The 17761-nt window shown below is 46.9% G+C and overlaps 1 protein-coding gene across 24 annotated transcripts in view; it reads right to left on the minus strand.

Annotated features, from left to right (window-relative positions):
- Dlgap1 (DLG associated protein 1) overlaps positions 1-17761 on the minus strand; it is a 784196-nt gene that overhangs the window by 14179 nt on the left and 752256 nt on the right. For all 24 annotated transcript variants that reach the window (XM_060368165.1, XM_060368163.1, XM_060368160.1 and 21 more), the window contains one exon: positions 13650-14071. In XM_060368165.1, the coding sequence (XP_060224148.1) occupies positions 13650-14071 (422 nt within the window). The remainder of the gene's footprint in view (positions 1-13649; positions 14072-17761) is intronic.

Below are 17761 nucleotides of genomic sequence, written 5' to 3' on the forward strand. Positions count from 1 at the left end.
GGCATGTGCCACCATACCCAGCTCCTTGCTTTATTTTATTGAGATAGCATCTCTCCTTCCATTCTGCTTTTTGACCCACTCTATGAATTTGCCATATTTTATTTTATTATTGATTTATTTACAACCAGGGTCTTACTGCACAGCCCAGGTTGGTCTCAATCTCCTGAAATCAGCCAGTTCGTCCTACCTCAGCCTCCACAGTGTCTGGTATTCCAGTTGTGTTTCACTGCACCCGTTTTTGAATTTCCCTACTTTAGGCTCTTCATGTAAGTAGAAGCATTCGTACCTATCTTTCTGTGACTGGCTTATTTCACTTAACATAGTGTCCTCTGAGTCACACATCTGTTGCAGGCTATTTCCTTCCTTCCTTCCTTCCTTCCTTCCTTCCTTCCTTCCTTCCTTCCATTCAGTAACATTCCAGTTCTAGAACCAGGAGAGGTAGCTTGTTCTTCGGAGTCTGAGGTAGGATGAAGCCAAGCTGCACAGTGAGACCTTGTCTCAAGACAGAAAAGGGCAGAGCTAATCAGAAACAGTCACCTTCTCAACAGTGATTCTGGACTGCAGGATGGGGTGGAAGGCACCACTGTGGGGATCTGAAGATGAGAGCGAAGTAGGCACGGCGGCGGCTGAGCACACTGTCGTTTCAGCTGTCAGGAAAGTGGAGGGTCGGGGGCTAACGCCACGGACATGGTTAGAGTAAATCACGAGCCCCACGTTTTCTTTAAAGATCATGTGTCATAATGAGAAGCAGAGGACGAGTTCTATGCCAACTATGCTTTGAAATCCCCTGGCTATATTGAATTAAAGACCGAGACATTTAGAAAAGAACAAATCTGCTCTTTTCCCACTCGCCTGTGTGGGATGTGGTTTTTATTTTGGGAGCATAGAGATGGTGTAAAAGACACAGGGGTGAGAAGAATCCCCCGTCAACCCTGCCAGGGGATCTGTGATTGCTATGAGGGGTTTCAGTATGCTGGTGCCAGCAAGCCAAAACAAAGACCAGTTCCCTTGGGAATATGCCTGGCCTTTTTGCTGAGTCAAAAATCAAAAATTCAGGGCTGAAGGTGTAGCTCTGCATGTGTGAAGCTCTGAACTCAGTCCTGAGCCTCTAAAACACAAACAGAAACACACATACACAACAGATGAGTGTGTTCAACTCCTACGCACAGTAACTCTTTGCCCCCTTCCATACGCCAAGAGAATTCATTCTCCACATCTCAAAAGTCAGAGTAGTAGTTTATTTTTTTTCTTTTTTTAAAAAAATAATTTTTATTTTTGAGTCAGAGTCTCACTATATAGGCTTGGCTGGCCTGAAACTCACTATATAGACCAGGCTGGCTTCAAACTCTTAGAGATCCACCTGCCTCTCTGCCTCCTATGTCTCAAGTGCTAGGGTTAAAGCCACGATGGCTGGCTTGTTCCCGGCTGTGCCCAGTTCCACAGCCACCACGCCTCTACGTCGGGCCTCAGACACTAAGAAGAACATACATACAGAACTTGTTACACAGGTAACCTTGGCCTCCTGACTCTCCTGCCTGCATCTCCCTGGTGCTGTGAGTGAGGCCTATGCCACTGTGCCTGGGTTACACAGTGCTTTGTGCACACCAAGCAAGCATGCTACCAACTGAACTACATGCCCATCCCCACCCCTTCCCGACTGGCAAGCCGCCGGGAGCAGGTGGCTGCTTCACTCCAGCTAGAGAGAGCATGACCAGCTCAGGAAAGGTGGAAGTCAGAATCCCAAAGCATCGTGGAATTAATGCCCGTTACCGATGCCACTGGACATCGTAGGCTCTCTGTGCTCAAGTCTGGGCTTCTCCTTGGCCACCCCGCTCTTTTCATTCTGTAGACCTTTGGGATGAAGGAGGAGAGGAGTGTGGGGACTAAACTGAGTCCTTCCCTGTTTTAAAGCCACATGGATTTGTTGTCAGTTTGTATCTGCATGACTTCAGGCTGAGATTATCTGCGCATTGAAGGATGCATCTTTGTGGCAATTTCATCAAACCTTGACGAAGAGGCCACGTCTCATATACGGGGTGTCTCTGTTACACAGTCCTGTCTTTTCTCTTACTGCCTGGTGCTGTAGTCCTAGAATTACCGTCTGTTTTTAAAATTTACTATTACTGGTATTTGTGGTGGTGCTGGGAACTGAAGTCACAGCCTTGAATAGCTAGGCAAGAGCTGTATCCACCTGTAACTGCCATTAAAAAAAATTCATTATTTTATTTTATGTGTATGGATGTGTGCTACATGTGTGACTGTGTACCATGTGCATGCAGTACCCACAGAGGGTGGAAAAGTGTCGGTCTCCTGGAGCTGGAGTTCTGGATAACTGTCAGCCACAAGGTGGGTGCTGGAAGATGAACCTGTGTTCTCTGGAAGAGCAGCCAGTGCTCCTAACTGCTGAGCCATCTCTCCAGCCCATGCTTTCCTTTGGTCAGGAGTCAAAACTGCGGCTGCTAACATGTAAAGAACCAAATGTCCACACTAAGAGCAGGGGCGTGAAGGACCTTGAACTCCTGCCTCTTCTTAGCGTAGGCCAGTGCCACCATGCCTGGCGTACCTGCTGCTGAAGCATGACCTAGTGATTAATGAGAGCTGCCTGAGTTGACGCCCCCAGCCCACTTCGGGTTCTTAAAGTGGGCTTAGGCTGAATGGGATGCTATGTGCGTGTCATTCCAGTCACTCTGTGCTGAGGCAGAAGGGTCGCTTGGGCCCAAGAATCAGAGAGCAGCCTGGCGAACATCATGAGTTTCAGAGGGGTCACAAAAATCAACTTGAGTTTCATGATTTCCCCAGTTCAAACAACCCCACGAGGTGCTAGGATTTCTTTGTTTCTTTGAGACAGATTTTTTCTCTGTGTAGCCCTGGCTGTCCTGGAACTCACTCTATGTAACCCAGGCTGATCTTGAACTCCCCAGCAGATCAGATCTGCCTCCTGAGTGCTGGGATTAAAGGTAGTTAGAGCCTGGCTCAACATTCATCAGCCACAAGCCTGTTAACATCACGTATCGCCTACACAAATAAAGAAGGCATCTTTACAAGCTGAATGAAGCCAAGGTGTGGCAGCTCCCTGGTAACCTGAGCACTGGGAAGGCTGAGGCAAGAGCATCGCCCTGTGTCCCAAGCCAGTGGGGGCTACAAAGTGAGACCTTGTCTAAGAAAATAAAACAAGCAGGGCCGGGGAGAAGTTCAGAGGGTCAGCTGCTTAGCACCCAACCTGACCACCTCAGTGAGATTCCTAGAGTCCACCTGGAAGAAGGACAGAATCAACTCCAGACAGTTTTCCTTGGACCTCCATGTACACCCTGTGGGACATACCTGCCTCCATCCCAATAAATAAACTTAAAATTAAAAACAAACAGAAACCCCCAAAGAGAAGAAAAATCGAACTAAATGAAATCAGTTCCTATTTTGTGATACATGTGTGTGTGTGTATACATATATATTGACATACTACATATGTGTGTGTATATATATACACATATGTAGTATGTCAATATATATATGTATATACAAAACTATGAGTTTTTACAACTCCTCTTCTAAAGCAGCCTGCTAAAAATAGAATTTTTCTTTCCCAAGGAAAGTCATAGAAACTCAAATCTTCTTCCCTCTCAGAGTTGGCCATAAAGAAATTCTCTGGCCACATGGTAGAGGGTTGGGAGTGGTGGTGGCACACACCTTTGATCCCAGTACTCAGAAGGCATAGGTATGAAGATCTCAAGTTCGAGGCCATCCCAGTTTACATAGCGAGTTACAGGACAGCCAGGGATACACAGAGAAACCCTGTCTGGAAAAACAAAATAAACAACAAAAAAAAAAGTCTCTGAGCGGGGGCACGGTTGTGCACAAATGTAATCCAGTAACAAGAGGGCAGAGGCAGGCAGATCTCTGTGAGTCTGAGGCTAACCTGGTCTACATAGAGAACTTCAGGCCAGCCAGAGCTAAATAGTAAGGCCCTGTCTCAAACAAAACAAACAAGCATGCAGGCAAACACTCATACATATTAAGCAAAAATTTTAAATTAAAAAAAGTGTGTGTGTGAGTGTGTGTGTGTGTGTGTGTGTGTGTGTGTGTGTGTGTTCAGGTCTTGCTGTGGAGTCCAGAGGTCTACCTCTAGGGTCATCTTGGGGATGTTATCCAACTTGGATTTTGACACAGGGTCTCTCATTGGCCAAGAGTTCAACCAGTCAGGCTAGATGGCCAGCCAGCAAGCTCCGCGGGTCCTCTTGCTTCCACCTTACTGGTGGTAGGGTTACAAGGGCACCATGATGCCTGATATTTTTTGTTGAGTTCCAGGGCTTTGAACTTAGGTCATCTTGCTTGAGAGGCAAGAATATTACTGACTGATAGTCCCCTGCCCAGACCTTAGCCTGTCCTTTCTAATGTTCTTTGTAATGAATTTACGTTTCCCTGAGTTTTGTGAGCCACTAAAGCAAATGAACTGAACCTGGAAAAGGGGTGCCTGGGATTTACAGTATCTCTCTCTTTATGTATATATCTTTAAATGTATGCATATTTATGTTTGTGTGGAGGCATGTACATGGGTGCAAGTTCCCTCAGAGGTCAAAGGTGTCTGATCCCCTGGAGTGGGAGTTCCGGAAGGTTGTAAGCTGCTCAAAGTAGGTGTTGGAAATTAAATGCCCTTTACTGCTGAACCATCTCTCTAGTCCCCAGCCTATGTATATATAAAAAAGGTTTGGGCTACGAGATTGTCTTCTGCAGTGTGTGTGTGTGTGTGTGTGTGTGTGTATGATTTGGGAGGAAAAGAAGAGTTTGTTTGGTGAACTGACCTTCAACCTGTGAGAGTTGACACCCCAGATAGTGTCAAAACTGAACTGAATTAAAGACACTCAGTTGGCCAGGCATGGAGGCCAATATCTTTAATCCCAGAATGGGAGATACAGAGGCAGGTGGATGGATCTCTGTGAGTTCAAGGTCAGCCTGGTCTCCAGATGAGTTCCAGCCAGAGTGACATAAAGAATTGCTTGTGTTTTTTTTTACAATAGCTGTATGTTTTCCCTGCACTTGTTCCACAGAAAGTTCTTGTTGGAGAAAGCAGTGAGGGATTTTGTTCCCTGAGCCTGTCCGCTTGGAGTCTCCGTAGCCCGTGGGACAAGGCCGGCTCCCACCAGCTGCCTGAGGATCTGTTTTCAGTCTGTCGTGTCGTGCCTTTATTATATCACTTCTTCATGACTTAGCGCCCTGCTCAGGCTCCACACAGCACCCCAAGAAGGATACCACTACAGGGTGCCTTCTGATGCCCTCGCAGTGCCAGGTGGGCCAAGCAAAGTGAGGAAAACCATCTCAGAAGCTGAACATAAAGCACTTTACACACAACCTGCTTTTCACGGCTGCCACTTCCTATGGTCATTAAGGAGTTTCAGGTTAGCCAGGATTTAGGAAACAGACTACATGCTTTCTCTCCTTGTGTTTCTGTCTCCTGTCCCCCTCCCCCACCCCCCGCCTGGATGCCCCTGCAGCCACCCATTTGGCCATGCACCCAGGCCCATGAATGGCAGGCCTCACAGAGTGTAGCTTTGTCTGCCACCTCCTAGCTGATGAACTGCACAGATGCGGCAGAGGCAGCCCTGGACAGAAACCCCGTGATGGCACCGATAGCTGGTCACAATAATGACCATGTACAGCTTCCGTAACCAAACCTAAAAGCGGGCAGAGCTTGCTGAGGGTTTGATCGCCAGCCTGGAGTTCCCTGTCCAAACTCAGGAGCCTTCTGCATATGTGTGTGTGTGTGTGTGTGTGATCCACCACCCTGGATGCCGTTGCCAGGTGACATCAGAGTGGAATTAGCCTGCCTCCTGCACACGCTGTTTATCTGTCTCTTTCAGATAAAGCCTGAAAATTCCACGTAAAAGTTGTCCACAATTCAGGAGGCAAAGATAGATTACCGAGTACAACAAACCGGTACTTCATCCTTGGAGCCAACGAAACCTGAGCCTGGCTCCCCCTGCCCCCACCCCCACAGCCGGAGGCTGCATTCCTAGTGGGGAGGGGGACAGTTCCATCTGGTTGGTTCTTTCCCTGTTAGATAATCCCAGACGTATCCTTGTAACGTGCCAGCCACTGTCAAACAGCACTGAGCCATCTCCCCAGGACAGCTGTTTCACACAAGGGCTGCATTGTCTGAGGAGAGCTGGTATCATTTTCCTTCAAGTGCTGGGGAGACAAGCACTCTGCCAGCTGCCCTTGAAGGAAGCCTCGCCCACTGCAGACTTCCATTATTCTGTTATCTGGCCTCAAACCACTATGGACTGGGAGGGTTGAAGGCCTAAATCAAGAACCAAAGTCTTTGTTCTGCTTTGCTTTTATCAGGGGGAAATAATAGCCCCACACACCCAAAGAATTTATGGTTTTGCTCTTCCAACACCAGCTGGCTTATTTTCTGTCTTCCCTGGGCTCCAGGTAAACTGGAAACGGTTGTCCGGTCTGGGAATGCCAAAACTGTATCCCAGGGAGAAGCTGTCAGAGTTAGAGTAATTGGTAAGTGGATAAGCTTTTCAAGTTAGATGGATCTTTCCTTCTCTAACATAGGTGACTCTGGCTACCCACACTCCCAAATCTCTGCTTTGTTTCAAGTATGGAGCCAGCAGACAGATTCCTAATCACAGATCTCCCTCTCTCCTCCTCAACCCCTCCTTCCTCCCTCTCTCCCTTTCTCTCTCTCCTCATTCTTCTTCCCTTCAGTCCCTGAGGACAACCATTCTCCTTTCCATCTATGCATTTGATTAATCTAGGTTCTTCGAATAGGCAGAATCATAATGTGTTGATACGGGGAAGACTGGGCCCCTCCTGGGTTCTCAGTCTCACTATTAAAAGAATTTAAGAATAGATTCAAATGGAAGCTTATTAGAGTTAAAAACAAATAGCTGGCTATGGGAGCTCACACTTTTTATTCCAACACTTAGGGTTAGGGAGGCAGAGACAGGTGAATCTCTGTGAATTTGAGGCCAACCTGGTTTACAGAATGAGGCCCGGAATAGCCAAGACTACACAGAGAAACCCTCTCTCAAAAAACAAAACAAACAAACAACAAAAACCCCTTAAAACCTAACCTAACTCTAACCTTAGTCCTAACTGTAAAATCACACCCTAACCCTTACCCTAGCACTATGACTAACTGTAATTCTAACTTTAACCTTCACCTGAAACCCAACACTTTTCACAACCCTGACCCTAATAAAATTAAATAAAAATTTACAAAGCAAACAAAAAGTTGGGATACTCTTGGGACTTCAAAGGAAAAAGAAGCAAGTATGTTCACAATTTCCCTTTTCCTCACTTTGTAACTGTCCATGGTGACTATGAAGACCGGGTCTCCTGGGAAATTTTCGATAAACAGCCATCTTATCCTTTGCTACAAGAAAAAGGACACACAAAATGTATAACTTAAGCATGGCGGTATTGGACTGCAAAGGACACTTCCCCTGACCCCTGAAGAGATGCCTTCTTTGCATAAGAGGCAAAGAACACATCAGGTGATCTAGACAAGCTAGGTATAGCTGCCTGCCTTGATTTTTTTTTTTTTTTCTGGTGTGTACAGATTAAAACAAACAAGAGTTGGTTACCTAAAATTTAGCTCTTCCCTGCAAAGCGGGGTTGACATCTTTCCTTACTACTCTTCTTCTGGAGAAAAGAAGGACTGAGGGAGGATAGAAGGAAAGAAGAAAGACAGAAGCAGAGAATCTGGGACGCAGAGGAAGCCCTTCGTAGCTCCAGTCTGAGCCAGTCAGACTGGCTCAGAACTGCAGAGGGGCAGTTGCCTAGGAGCCAGGGGCAAATACTGAGGGTGTTGCCAGGCAACACACAGTGTCATTTTCTTGTCAAAGGGTATTCGTGTTCTGTCTGTTCTATCAGACATTTCTGTGTTCGGGACCTTAGACAAAATACTGCCACGGAGCTGTTTGCAGGGCAAAGAAAATGGTACCTGTCAAAGTCTCAGGCAGTCCACTCTCAGGGGCTGTGAACACACAGCGGGTTCTCTCCCAGGCTTCTTGCCACAGAGGGCTTGATTCCCACTAACTTGGATTTGCTTCATCTGAAATTGGCAATGTTTTGTCTTTGGAATTACCAGCCAAGTTCATAAATTGGGGATGACTGCAGATTAAAGTATCGCTTGAGGCAAAAGATAAATGGAGACCCATTTCAAGTGCTTCCGTGATGAAATTGTATTTAGGAGCTGGACAGGGGTCAGGGCTCACCTAGACTATCCTACCCACTTGGTGCTCACACCCATACCAAAACTATCCTCCAATCAGAGGAGGCCACATCGCACAAGGGGGTGATCCTTGAAGCTTTTTTTTTTTTTTTTTTCAGCAATAGCTGCTAGTTACTTTCTGTAATCTGAATGTTTGTATCCCTTCAAAATTCTATGTTGAAACTCTTCACTGAGGTAAGAGCCAGAAAAAATGATTAGGAGCCAGGCAGAGTGTCTCCCGCCTTTAATCCCAGCACTTGAGAGGCAGAGACAGGCAGATCTCTGAGGCCGAGGTCAGCCTGGTCTACAGAATTCCAGGACAGCCAAAGCTACCCAGAGGAACCGTGACAGGGAGAGACAGAGACAGAGAGACAGGGAGAGACAGAGAGGGACAGACAGAGACAGACACAGACAGAAATAGAGAGGCAGACAGAGATAGACCGACACAGAGAGACAGAAAGAGACAGACAGAGACCCAGAGAGGGATGATCAAGTCATGTGCTTGGGACTCTCATGAATAGGATTAATGACCTTCTAAATGAGGCAGGGCGTCAGGGGGGGGGGGGGGCGGAGCGTGTGTAACCCTTCTGCCATCTGAGAACGCTTCAGGAAGGTCCTGTGCTAGAGGCAGAATGTGACCCTGTTAGTGCCATGGTCTTAGGCTCACAGTCTAGGGTCCTTTGCTATTGCAGCTTGACTAGATGCAGGCATCACTTACTGAGTGCTTTTTACCCCAGCTAGGAAGAAAGGTGTGGCTGAGCTAAAAAGTGGGGGCTGGAGTGATGGGTTAAGTTGCTCAGAGCACTGGCCGTTCTTGCAGAAGACCTGGGTTTGGTTCCCAGCACCCACGAGGCAGCTCACAACTTCCAGAACTCAAGTTCCGGGGGGTTTGACCTCCCTCTTCTGGCCTCTGAGGGCGCCAGGCGTGCAAGTGGTCCATACATGCAGGCCAAACACCCATACATAGGTAGTAAATAAATTAAAAAATTAAAGTTTTATAAGGTGAAATACGTCAAAGATTTAGAGGTACACTTATCCCGTCTATGTGGCACAGGGGCTGGGGCCGTGAAGGAGAATAAGATGAAAAGAAGTTCTTGCCCGGAGTGGGGGCTTACATGCTTTTAATCCCAGCGTTTAGGAGGTAAAATCAGGTGGACTCTGTGAGCTCAAGGGCAGCCCGTGCTGCAGAGTTCCGGGACAGCCAGGACTACGTAGAAAGAGCCTTTCTCCAAAAAGAAAATAAAATAAAAAACCAAAAACTGAAAGAGAGAAGCAACAACTTCTAACTTTGTAAAACTTCCCTCCTGTGTGAAAATGAGAGCACAAACTACGATACAGTAAGGCTGGAAGTGCCTGAGGGTGCCCGTGGATAGTAAGGTACCCCAAAAGTCCAGGGAGCCACACCCAGCACACCCTCACGACAGACTGAGCTTGGATCAACAGGCACTCACGGTGCTCCCGTTAGAGTCATGCCTTTGAAATGACTTGTAGCTTTATTCTTTCTGTCCTCCCATCTGTTCATCCCTTCTTCCTTCCACTTTTCTATCTTTCTTTCTTTTTTTTTGTTATTTTTGAGACTGTATTTTAATAACAAACATTTCTCGCTTCACCTTTCCTTCTCCAAATTCTCCAATACACCCCTCCCTGCTCACCTTCAAATTCATGGCTTCTTTTGTCAATAATTGTTATTGTATGCAGCTACGTCTCTGAATATAAATATATATTCTTAAACATATATGAACGTTATATGAACCTGTTGAGTTCATATAATGTCATTGTGTGTACGGTTGCAGGCATTGTGGGCCTTCTTTAGAGTTGCAGGCAACTTCAAGCAGCTTGATATGGGTACCGGGAACTGAATTCAGGTTCTCTGAAAGAACATCTAATTTCTAAGAAGTTATTGTGGGGCCTGGAGAGATGGAGCCATTAAGAGCACTGGCTATTCTTCTAGGAGACCCAGGTTTGATTCCCAGACTCACGTGGCTGTTACAACTGTCTGTGGCTCCAAAGCCAGAAGATCTTGGGACCAGAGTGCTGCTCTGGTCTCTTCTGGCACTGTATGCAGGTGGCACACGCCTTTGGTCATAGGCACAGTCAGGCAAAACAATCATACACATAAAATAGAAATAATAATTTTTTTTTTGAGACAGGGTTTCTCTGTGTAGCCCTGGCTGTCCTGGAACTCACTCTGTAGACCAGGCTGGCCTCAGACTCCCAGAGATCTCTGCCTACCTCTGCCTCCCCTCCTGAGTGCTGGGATTAAAACCATGTGACACCACCATCTGACAAAAATAAATTCTTAAAAGAAAAAAAAAGAAAGGAAAAAAGAAAGAAAGAAAAAGAAATTGTGTGCTAAATGCAGGGTTATACACCTGTCACTCCAGCTACTCAGAAAGCAGAGGCAGGAGGATGACTTGGACCCAGGAGTTAGGGGCCAGCCTGGACAATATAGCACAACCCTGTTCTGTTTCCCCCCCCCCCCAAATAAATTGTTAATTTTATTAAGAATGACAATTGCCTGATTATGTTTAATTAATGTTTTCAAAACTGTGAACTACATAACAAAGTGACACCATGTCTGGATGATCTCTAAACCACTATGTCAGAAATAACACTAAGAAAATAAAATCGGTGGGTGTCCATAGGTGAGCTAGTAGATCTATAGAAAAATATCACCATTTCAATTCACATTTTGGGTTTCTTCACCATCAAAGTTAAGCACTTGTTTAAGAAATGAGCATAGAGTCTACATCATGACAGTACCCTTCTGGAGGTTTCCCACACAAAATGAAGCAGCCTAAACCTCTCGTGTTCAGAACTGTCAGCAGGGATGGGATCTAGCTCAGTTGGCAGAGCGCTGGCTTGGCATGGTTGGAGTCTGGTTTTATCTCCAGTATTACACAAATGGGTACAGAAGTGTACCCTGTACTCCCAGCATTTGGAAGGTTGACAGGAGGCTGAAAAGTTCAAAGCTATCTTTGATGCAGCAAGTTAGAGGCTAGCCTGGGCTCTAAAAGACCTTATCTTAAAATAACAACAACTGCAGAAAAGAAAGAAAGAAAGAAAGAAAGAAAGAAAGAAAGAAAACAAAACCAACAGTTATTCATTTGGGGAATAAGAAGCACAGAAGGTCAAAATACACACTGACCGTAAACCTTACCCCATTTTAGAGCGCTCAGACCTAAGGTGATCTAGTGACTTTCTCTTGCCAAGTTTTCTGTTTATGTACACTGAGACAGAGTCTCTTGCAGACCAGCCTGGCCTTGAACTCACTATGCAGGTGAAGACTGATTCTCTAGCCTTCACCTTCCTAGCGCAGGGATTACAGGCCTGGGTAGCCACACTCTTACTATTGGTGTGCAGTTGAACTTAGTCTGGCCTGAAGCTGCCTCCTGCACAGCTCTAAATTTACCCTAGAGGATACTTTGTACAGAGGGAATAGTAACCTAACTATGTTAGGTTATATATTATATATATATGTCAATAGACTGGCAAAAAAGCAGTTTAGTTTCAACCAGTCAGAAGTGGCCAGCTATGGAACTGGGGAGATGGTTCAGCAGCTAAAGGCACTTGGTGCTTTCACAGAGACCTCGGGTTTGGTTCCCAGTATCCGTCCGAGGTTATCAAGCACCCGCACCTCCAGCTCCAGGGGACCCCATGCCCTCATCTGACCTCCATGGGCACCAGATACCCGTGCGGTGCACATGACATACATGCAGACAAAACACACATAGGAATTAAAAACTCAGCCTTTGAAAAAGAAAAGCGGTTAGCTGGCCACGCATGGTGGCACACACCTTTAATCCCAGCACCCGGGAGTCAGAAGCAGGTGGATCTCTGTAAGCTTGAGGACAGCCTGGTCTATGGAGCAAAGTCCTGAGCAGCAAGGGCCACACAGTGAGAGTCTGTGTCAAAAGTGGGGTGGGGTGGGGGGAAGAGGAGCGGCCAGCTGGTCATGCCTGGCAACACAGACTTAGAATCCCAGCATTTATTTGGTAGAAGTAGGAAGAAGCTCGTTCAAAGTCATCTTTTGCTCCTGAGCTCCAGGAGAGCCTGGGTTATGAAAGACCCTGTCTCAACAAAACAAAACAAACAAACCAGCTGAAAAAAAATCTACTGGACTATACGTTATTGTAATTTTAATACTGTATGTTAATAAGACTAACAAAACTATAAAGATTATAATTGCCCAACACATACACACACATATACACATACATCATGATAGCTACTAGTGTTATCAACCTGACAGAATTTAGAATCAACCAGGAGATGAGCCCATGTGTGTCTTTGAGAGATTATCCTAATTATGTTACCTGAGGTTCCAAGACCTGCCTGCTGCGGAGGCCCGTCCCCTAGGCAGGGGATCCTATCCCCTAGGCAGGGGATCCTGAGGAGAGGAAACAGCAGGCTATGCACTAACATGCATACTTTCATTCTTCAATGGATCGCCGGGACATAATGTGGCCAGCTGTTTCATTCTCCTGCGGCTGTACTTTTCCCCAAAATGGTGGTTTGTGTGCTCAAGTAAACCCGTTTTCTCTTAAGTTGCTTTCATCTATTTTATTACAGTAACAGAAAGAACCAAGGCATCCATGGACCCTGTGCTGGATAATTTTATGTCACAAACTAAAGTCAGCTGAGAGGGGGGAACCTCAATTAAGAAAATACTTCCATAGATGGGGCTGTAGGCAAGCCTGTAGGCCATTTTCTTAATTGGTGATTGATAGGAAGAGCCCAGCCCATTGTGGGTGGTGCCACCCCTGGGCTGGTGGTCCTGGGTTCTATCAGAAAGCAGGCTGAGCAAGCCATGAGGAGCAAGCCAGTGAGCAGCACCCTCCATGGCTTCTGCATCAGCTCCTGCCTCCAGGTTCCTGCCCTGATTGAGTTCCTGTCCTGACTTCCTTCGAGGCAGAGCAATGATCCTAAATAAACCCTTTCCTCCCCAACTTGCTTTCGTCCCCGTGCTTCATCACAGCAACAGTAACCCTGAGGGGGCTAGACCTCAAGACTAGTTAGAATTAATTTTAGCCCTTTAGGATCAGATACATTTCCAGGTCATCCTGGGGAGCAGGGAATCACGGGGAGAATGAGCTTACAGTGAACCACCTGCGCCAGGTCCTGAGATTGGAGGTGTGTGCCACCATGCATGGCCAGCGGGCACTGCCTGTGTTTCAGAGGGGGAAGGGTCTACAGATCTTAGAGCTGGAGGATGTAGCATCTGCCCTGTGGCTCTCTTCTTTATTGTGCTGTCTAGAAGTTCCTGCTCTTTCAGCTGGAACCGCCTAGCCTTTCCACAGATTTGGCTTTGGAGGGTGAAACAAGGTCACACAGGTTGAGCTGACGGGAACAAAAACAGGAAAGCCCACCAGCACAAACCAGTGTGGCCCACACCACAGTCACAGACCTGGGCGGTGGCGGCACTACTTACTGTCCTCTGGGAGGTTGTTCTCTCGCTCTTCTCTCTCCATTTGCTGGCACCACCCCTCCATGCGGTCTCGCTCTGCCTGGAGAAGCTTCAGGAACCAGTGGCCATCCCGGCGGCACACGGACCTCTGAACGGCCTCCAGAGGGTCTTCTGTGACAGAGTCAATCCAGGGGTCCGGAGGAGGCAGGATAGAGGGGTCAAAATCCGTGTCAAAGTCATCGTCGGCTGCGCAGGCGTGATAGTGGTTTCCTGAACCCTGGATACTGACTGTGGAGGTGCTGGCATCCCGGGAGAACTGTCTGGCCATTGGGCCGGGACACGAATTGTCCTCTATAGACTCCAGAGAATTTTCCAGGTTATCATGGAAGTCCAGGTCAGCCTGCACTGCGGTTATCACACTGTTGGACCGAGTGAATCTGCGGAAGCTGGGAAGAGAAGAGAAAAGAGATTCGGTTCCAGGATATTTACTGAAGTGTGACTGTATCCTGTGTGCTTTGGTGGGTGTGACAAGGGGTATCGTCCCTTGTCTTCTCCGTTCTGGGTGTTTGGAGGAACAGCTGGGGGTGATCTGTGAGGTGAATATTCTGGTTGCCACCCATCTAAATCTTGGTTAAATATGAAAAAATGAAGCATGTGTAGAGCAATTTTATAGGAGGGAGAAAACGTGGAACTACAGAAGTCACCCTTGATGATCAGTGTCTGACTTCCTCCCCAGATGAGGGAGAGGGAGACCTTCAGAATGGCTACTGGGGAAGCAAAGCATTTCAATTAAATTTTTATGTATCTTCCTACAGATGGGGAGAGGAACGCAACACAGGCTTGGCCAAGACTGCCATAATTCCTGGGTTTTCCCAGGGATACCTCTTAGGGAAAGATGTTTTTCTAAGCACTTGTTAGGTTTCCCTTAAAATCATAAACCTTTTTGCTTGGGAGGCGTTCACCTGTCAGTCCTGTAGGTTCATATAATAATGTGGTTCAAAGTCTTCAGGATAAGATCAGCTTAGAGTTCTAGAGTTCTCCATGGCTGCCCTCCCAAATGCCTTTGATCTGCTTTTCCACAATTATTCTTCAAAGGTGGCAAAAAACTGCTTATTAACAGGTTCAGACTGAACCTGGGCACTCTCTCTCTTTCTCTCTTCAAGAGAGAGTTTCTCTGAGTAGCCTTGGCTGGCCTTGAACTCAGAGAGAACCGTCTGCCTCCTGAGCACTGGATATGGATAATCACGGTAACAGTGTTTTTTGTTTGAATAGTTCTGCCTGTCTCCAGTGTGGATTGTGAGAGGATTGTGGTGGGTTCAAGTACCAGTTCCTCTATAGCCCATTAATACCTCCTGTTCCGTAGTGTGTGTGTGTGTGTATGAGTGTGTTTACATGTTTGATATATGTGCATATGTGTGGGGCACATACTTGTCCAAAGCAGTTCTCAACCTGGGGGTCTCGATGTGTCCCCTCTGGAGGAATCAATGGCCCTTTCACGGGGGTCACAGATTAAACATCAAGCATATCAGACGTTTACATTATGATTTATAACAGCAGCAAAATTACAGTTATGAAGTAGCAGCGAAAACGATTGTATGGTTTGGGGTCTCCGCAACTCAAGGAGCTGTATTAAAGGATCTCAGCATTAGGAAGGCCGAGAACCACTGTCCAAGGGGGAGACACCGGGCATCCTGCTCCATCACTCTCCACCTTAAGCCCATGAGACAGAGCCTCTCGCTGAACCTGGAGTTCAGCAGGGAGCAAAGAGGACCCAGTCTCTGCCCCTGGAGTGCTGGTGTCACAGGCAGGCACACGGGTGTTGGAAATTTGAACTCAAGTCCTCGTGCTTAAGCAGCAGACATTTTTAAAAAAAGATTTATTTATTTTTATTTTCTGTGTTTGAGTGTTTTGCCTGCACTGTGAGAATGCCTGGGGGCCTCAGAGGCCAGGCCAGGGTGTTGGGTCTCCTGGAACCAGCACTGTGGATGACTGTGAGTCACCAGGCGGGTGCTGGGAGTCAAACTTGAGTCCTCCCCACAGGGGCACAACCACTGTTAACCAGTGTTCTTAACCCCTGGGCCGCCTCTCCAGCACCTTGGTTTTTTTCTGAAGCTGCTCTGATGCACAGGATGTGGTAAGCTTCCTCAGGTAGCTCCTAACTGTGCCACTTTGTGAGTTCGTGTGCCAGTTGTTAAAGGACGGTGCGCTAGGCAAAGTCTTCGAAATGATCAACGTCTCGGACTTTCACTTAATCCTCCCGGATTACCCCGCGGAAGCCAATTAAAGCTGAGGCTTGCAGTCTACCAAAACAAGAACGGTCCAACCAGCACAGGAACAAGCTAAATCAAGTGGCCATTATCTCAAAACCAACAGAACGAAACAACAAACACACACAAAAACACCCCGCATTTCTCTCTAGAGAATTATGAGAAGGAAAAGCTGTGTGGAGGACTGGTCTGTGCTGATATTAAGAGTAAAGACAGATGTGCCTGGCGGAGGTGGCACATGCCTCAAATCCCAACAACTATGAAACAGAGAGGCAGGTTATCTGTGGGTCTGATGCCAGCTTGGTCTACATAGGAAGTCTCCAGGACAGCCAGAGCTACACTGAGAAACCCTGTCTCAGTGAACAGACAGACAGACAGACAAAAAAGAGAAAAGACAGTCATATACATCAAGATCTAGTCCATTCAGGTTAGCCCACCTCACCACTTACTCTCTTAAGAAATTACATCCATCCCAGTGCTTGGGGGACAGAGGCAGGTGGATCTCTGTGAGTTCAAGGACAGCCTAGTCTACATAGAGAGGTCCAGAACAGCCAGAGCTTTCTCCAGCCCCGCCTTCCACCACTATATACACACGAAATAAAAGAAATCCAATCTATTAACATGATCAGCTTTGGTTACTTCTATAAGTTATTAATACTCTAAAGAGCCAAAGCATGTACATATGTGTGGGAGGTGGGGTAGGAGGTCATGTATAGTGTGCAAGTTTGAAAGTAATGTTATGAAGTCTCTTTGTGGGGGCTGGAGAGATGGCTCAGCAGTTAAGAGCACTGTCTGCCCTTTCAGAGGTCCTGAGTTCAATTCACGGTGACCACATGGTGGCTCACAACCATCTGTACTGAGGTCTGATGCCCTCTTCTGACGTACGGGTGTATGTGAAGATAGAGCACTCATATACACAAAATAAATAAATAAATCTTAAAAAAAACAAAACAAAACTGGGTGGAGGTGGCACATGCCTTTAAGCCCAGCACTCGGGAGGCAGAGGCAGGTGGATCTCTGAGTTCAAAGCCAGCCTGGTCTACAGACAGCCAGAGATAAAACAGAGAAACTTTGTCTCACAAAAGAAAGAAAGAAAGAGAGAAAGAAAGGAAGAAAGAAAGAAGCAAGCAGACTGGTGTCATAGTCTGGCCTCCCTAGGGCCAGCTTATGGCCCTAACTGATCAAAAAAACCAAAACAACAAAAAAACAAAGACATCTCTTAGTTTTAACAAGGAAGGGCAGAACACTTTGCGTAAAATGTTCCACTCACTTCTTGGCTGTTTCTGTATTTCTTCCACTTTGTCCCTAAACATCATTTCCTAACGTTGAGCTTCGTCGTCAGCCGCCTGCGTGTGACCTGGACAGTGTTCATCGCCACGGCTGACGTTCTGGCTGTTCTGCAACCGCAGAACCATTTAGCCTCCTCTTCCCAATATCTCTGGTTGCCAGGGGATCGGATTTCCAAATTTACTCGTCCCACTTGCCTTCCGGCAGCGCACACTGGCGAGGGAAAGAATCTGCTGCCTAGAGAAAACAGTGGCCTGCTCTCTGCTCTGCCTTTAGCCGCGCGACGCTGTCCTACCAGCATTCCTGAGGGCCGTCCCCCGGCTGTGGATGGGGTAATGTATCCACCTTCTTAAGAAAAATGACTTGGCAGTAGATTATAGAAGTTTGCAGGTTAGCCACCCAGAAAGAAATAAAAGTTAAGCGAAATGAAAAACGGTTTGGGATTAAAGGCGGCGCCTTTGAACTCCAGCGTCCCTCGCAAGCTGTACCTCCCACCCCTAAACTCCTGGTACGCAAACGCTTTCCTCCACTCGGAGCTTTCAAAGGACGTTCTGCACCACAAAACTGCTCCCGAGTCTTTCA

The sequence above is a fragment of the Meriones unguiculatus genome, chromosome 15 (assembly GCF_030254825.1).
Source record: "Meriones unguiculatus strain TT.TT164.6M chromosome 15, Bangor_MerUng_6.1, whole genome shotgun sequence".
Taxonomy (NCBI): domain Eukaryota; kingdom Metazoa; phylum Chordata; class Mammalia; order Rodentia; family Muridae; genus Meriones; species Meriones unguiculatus.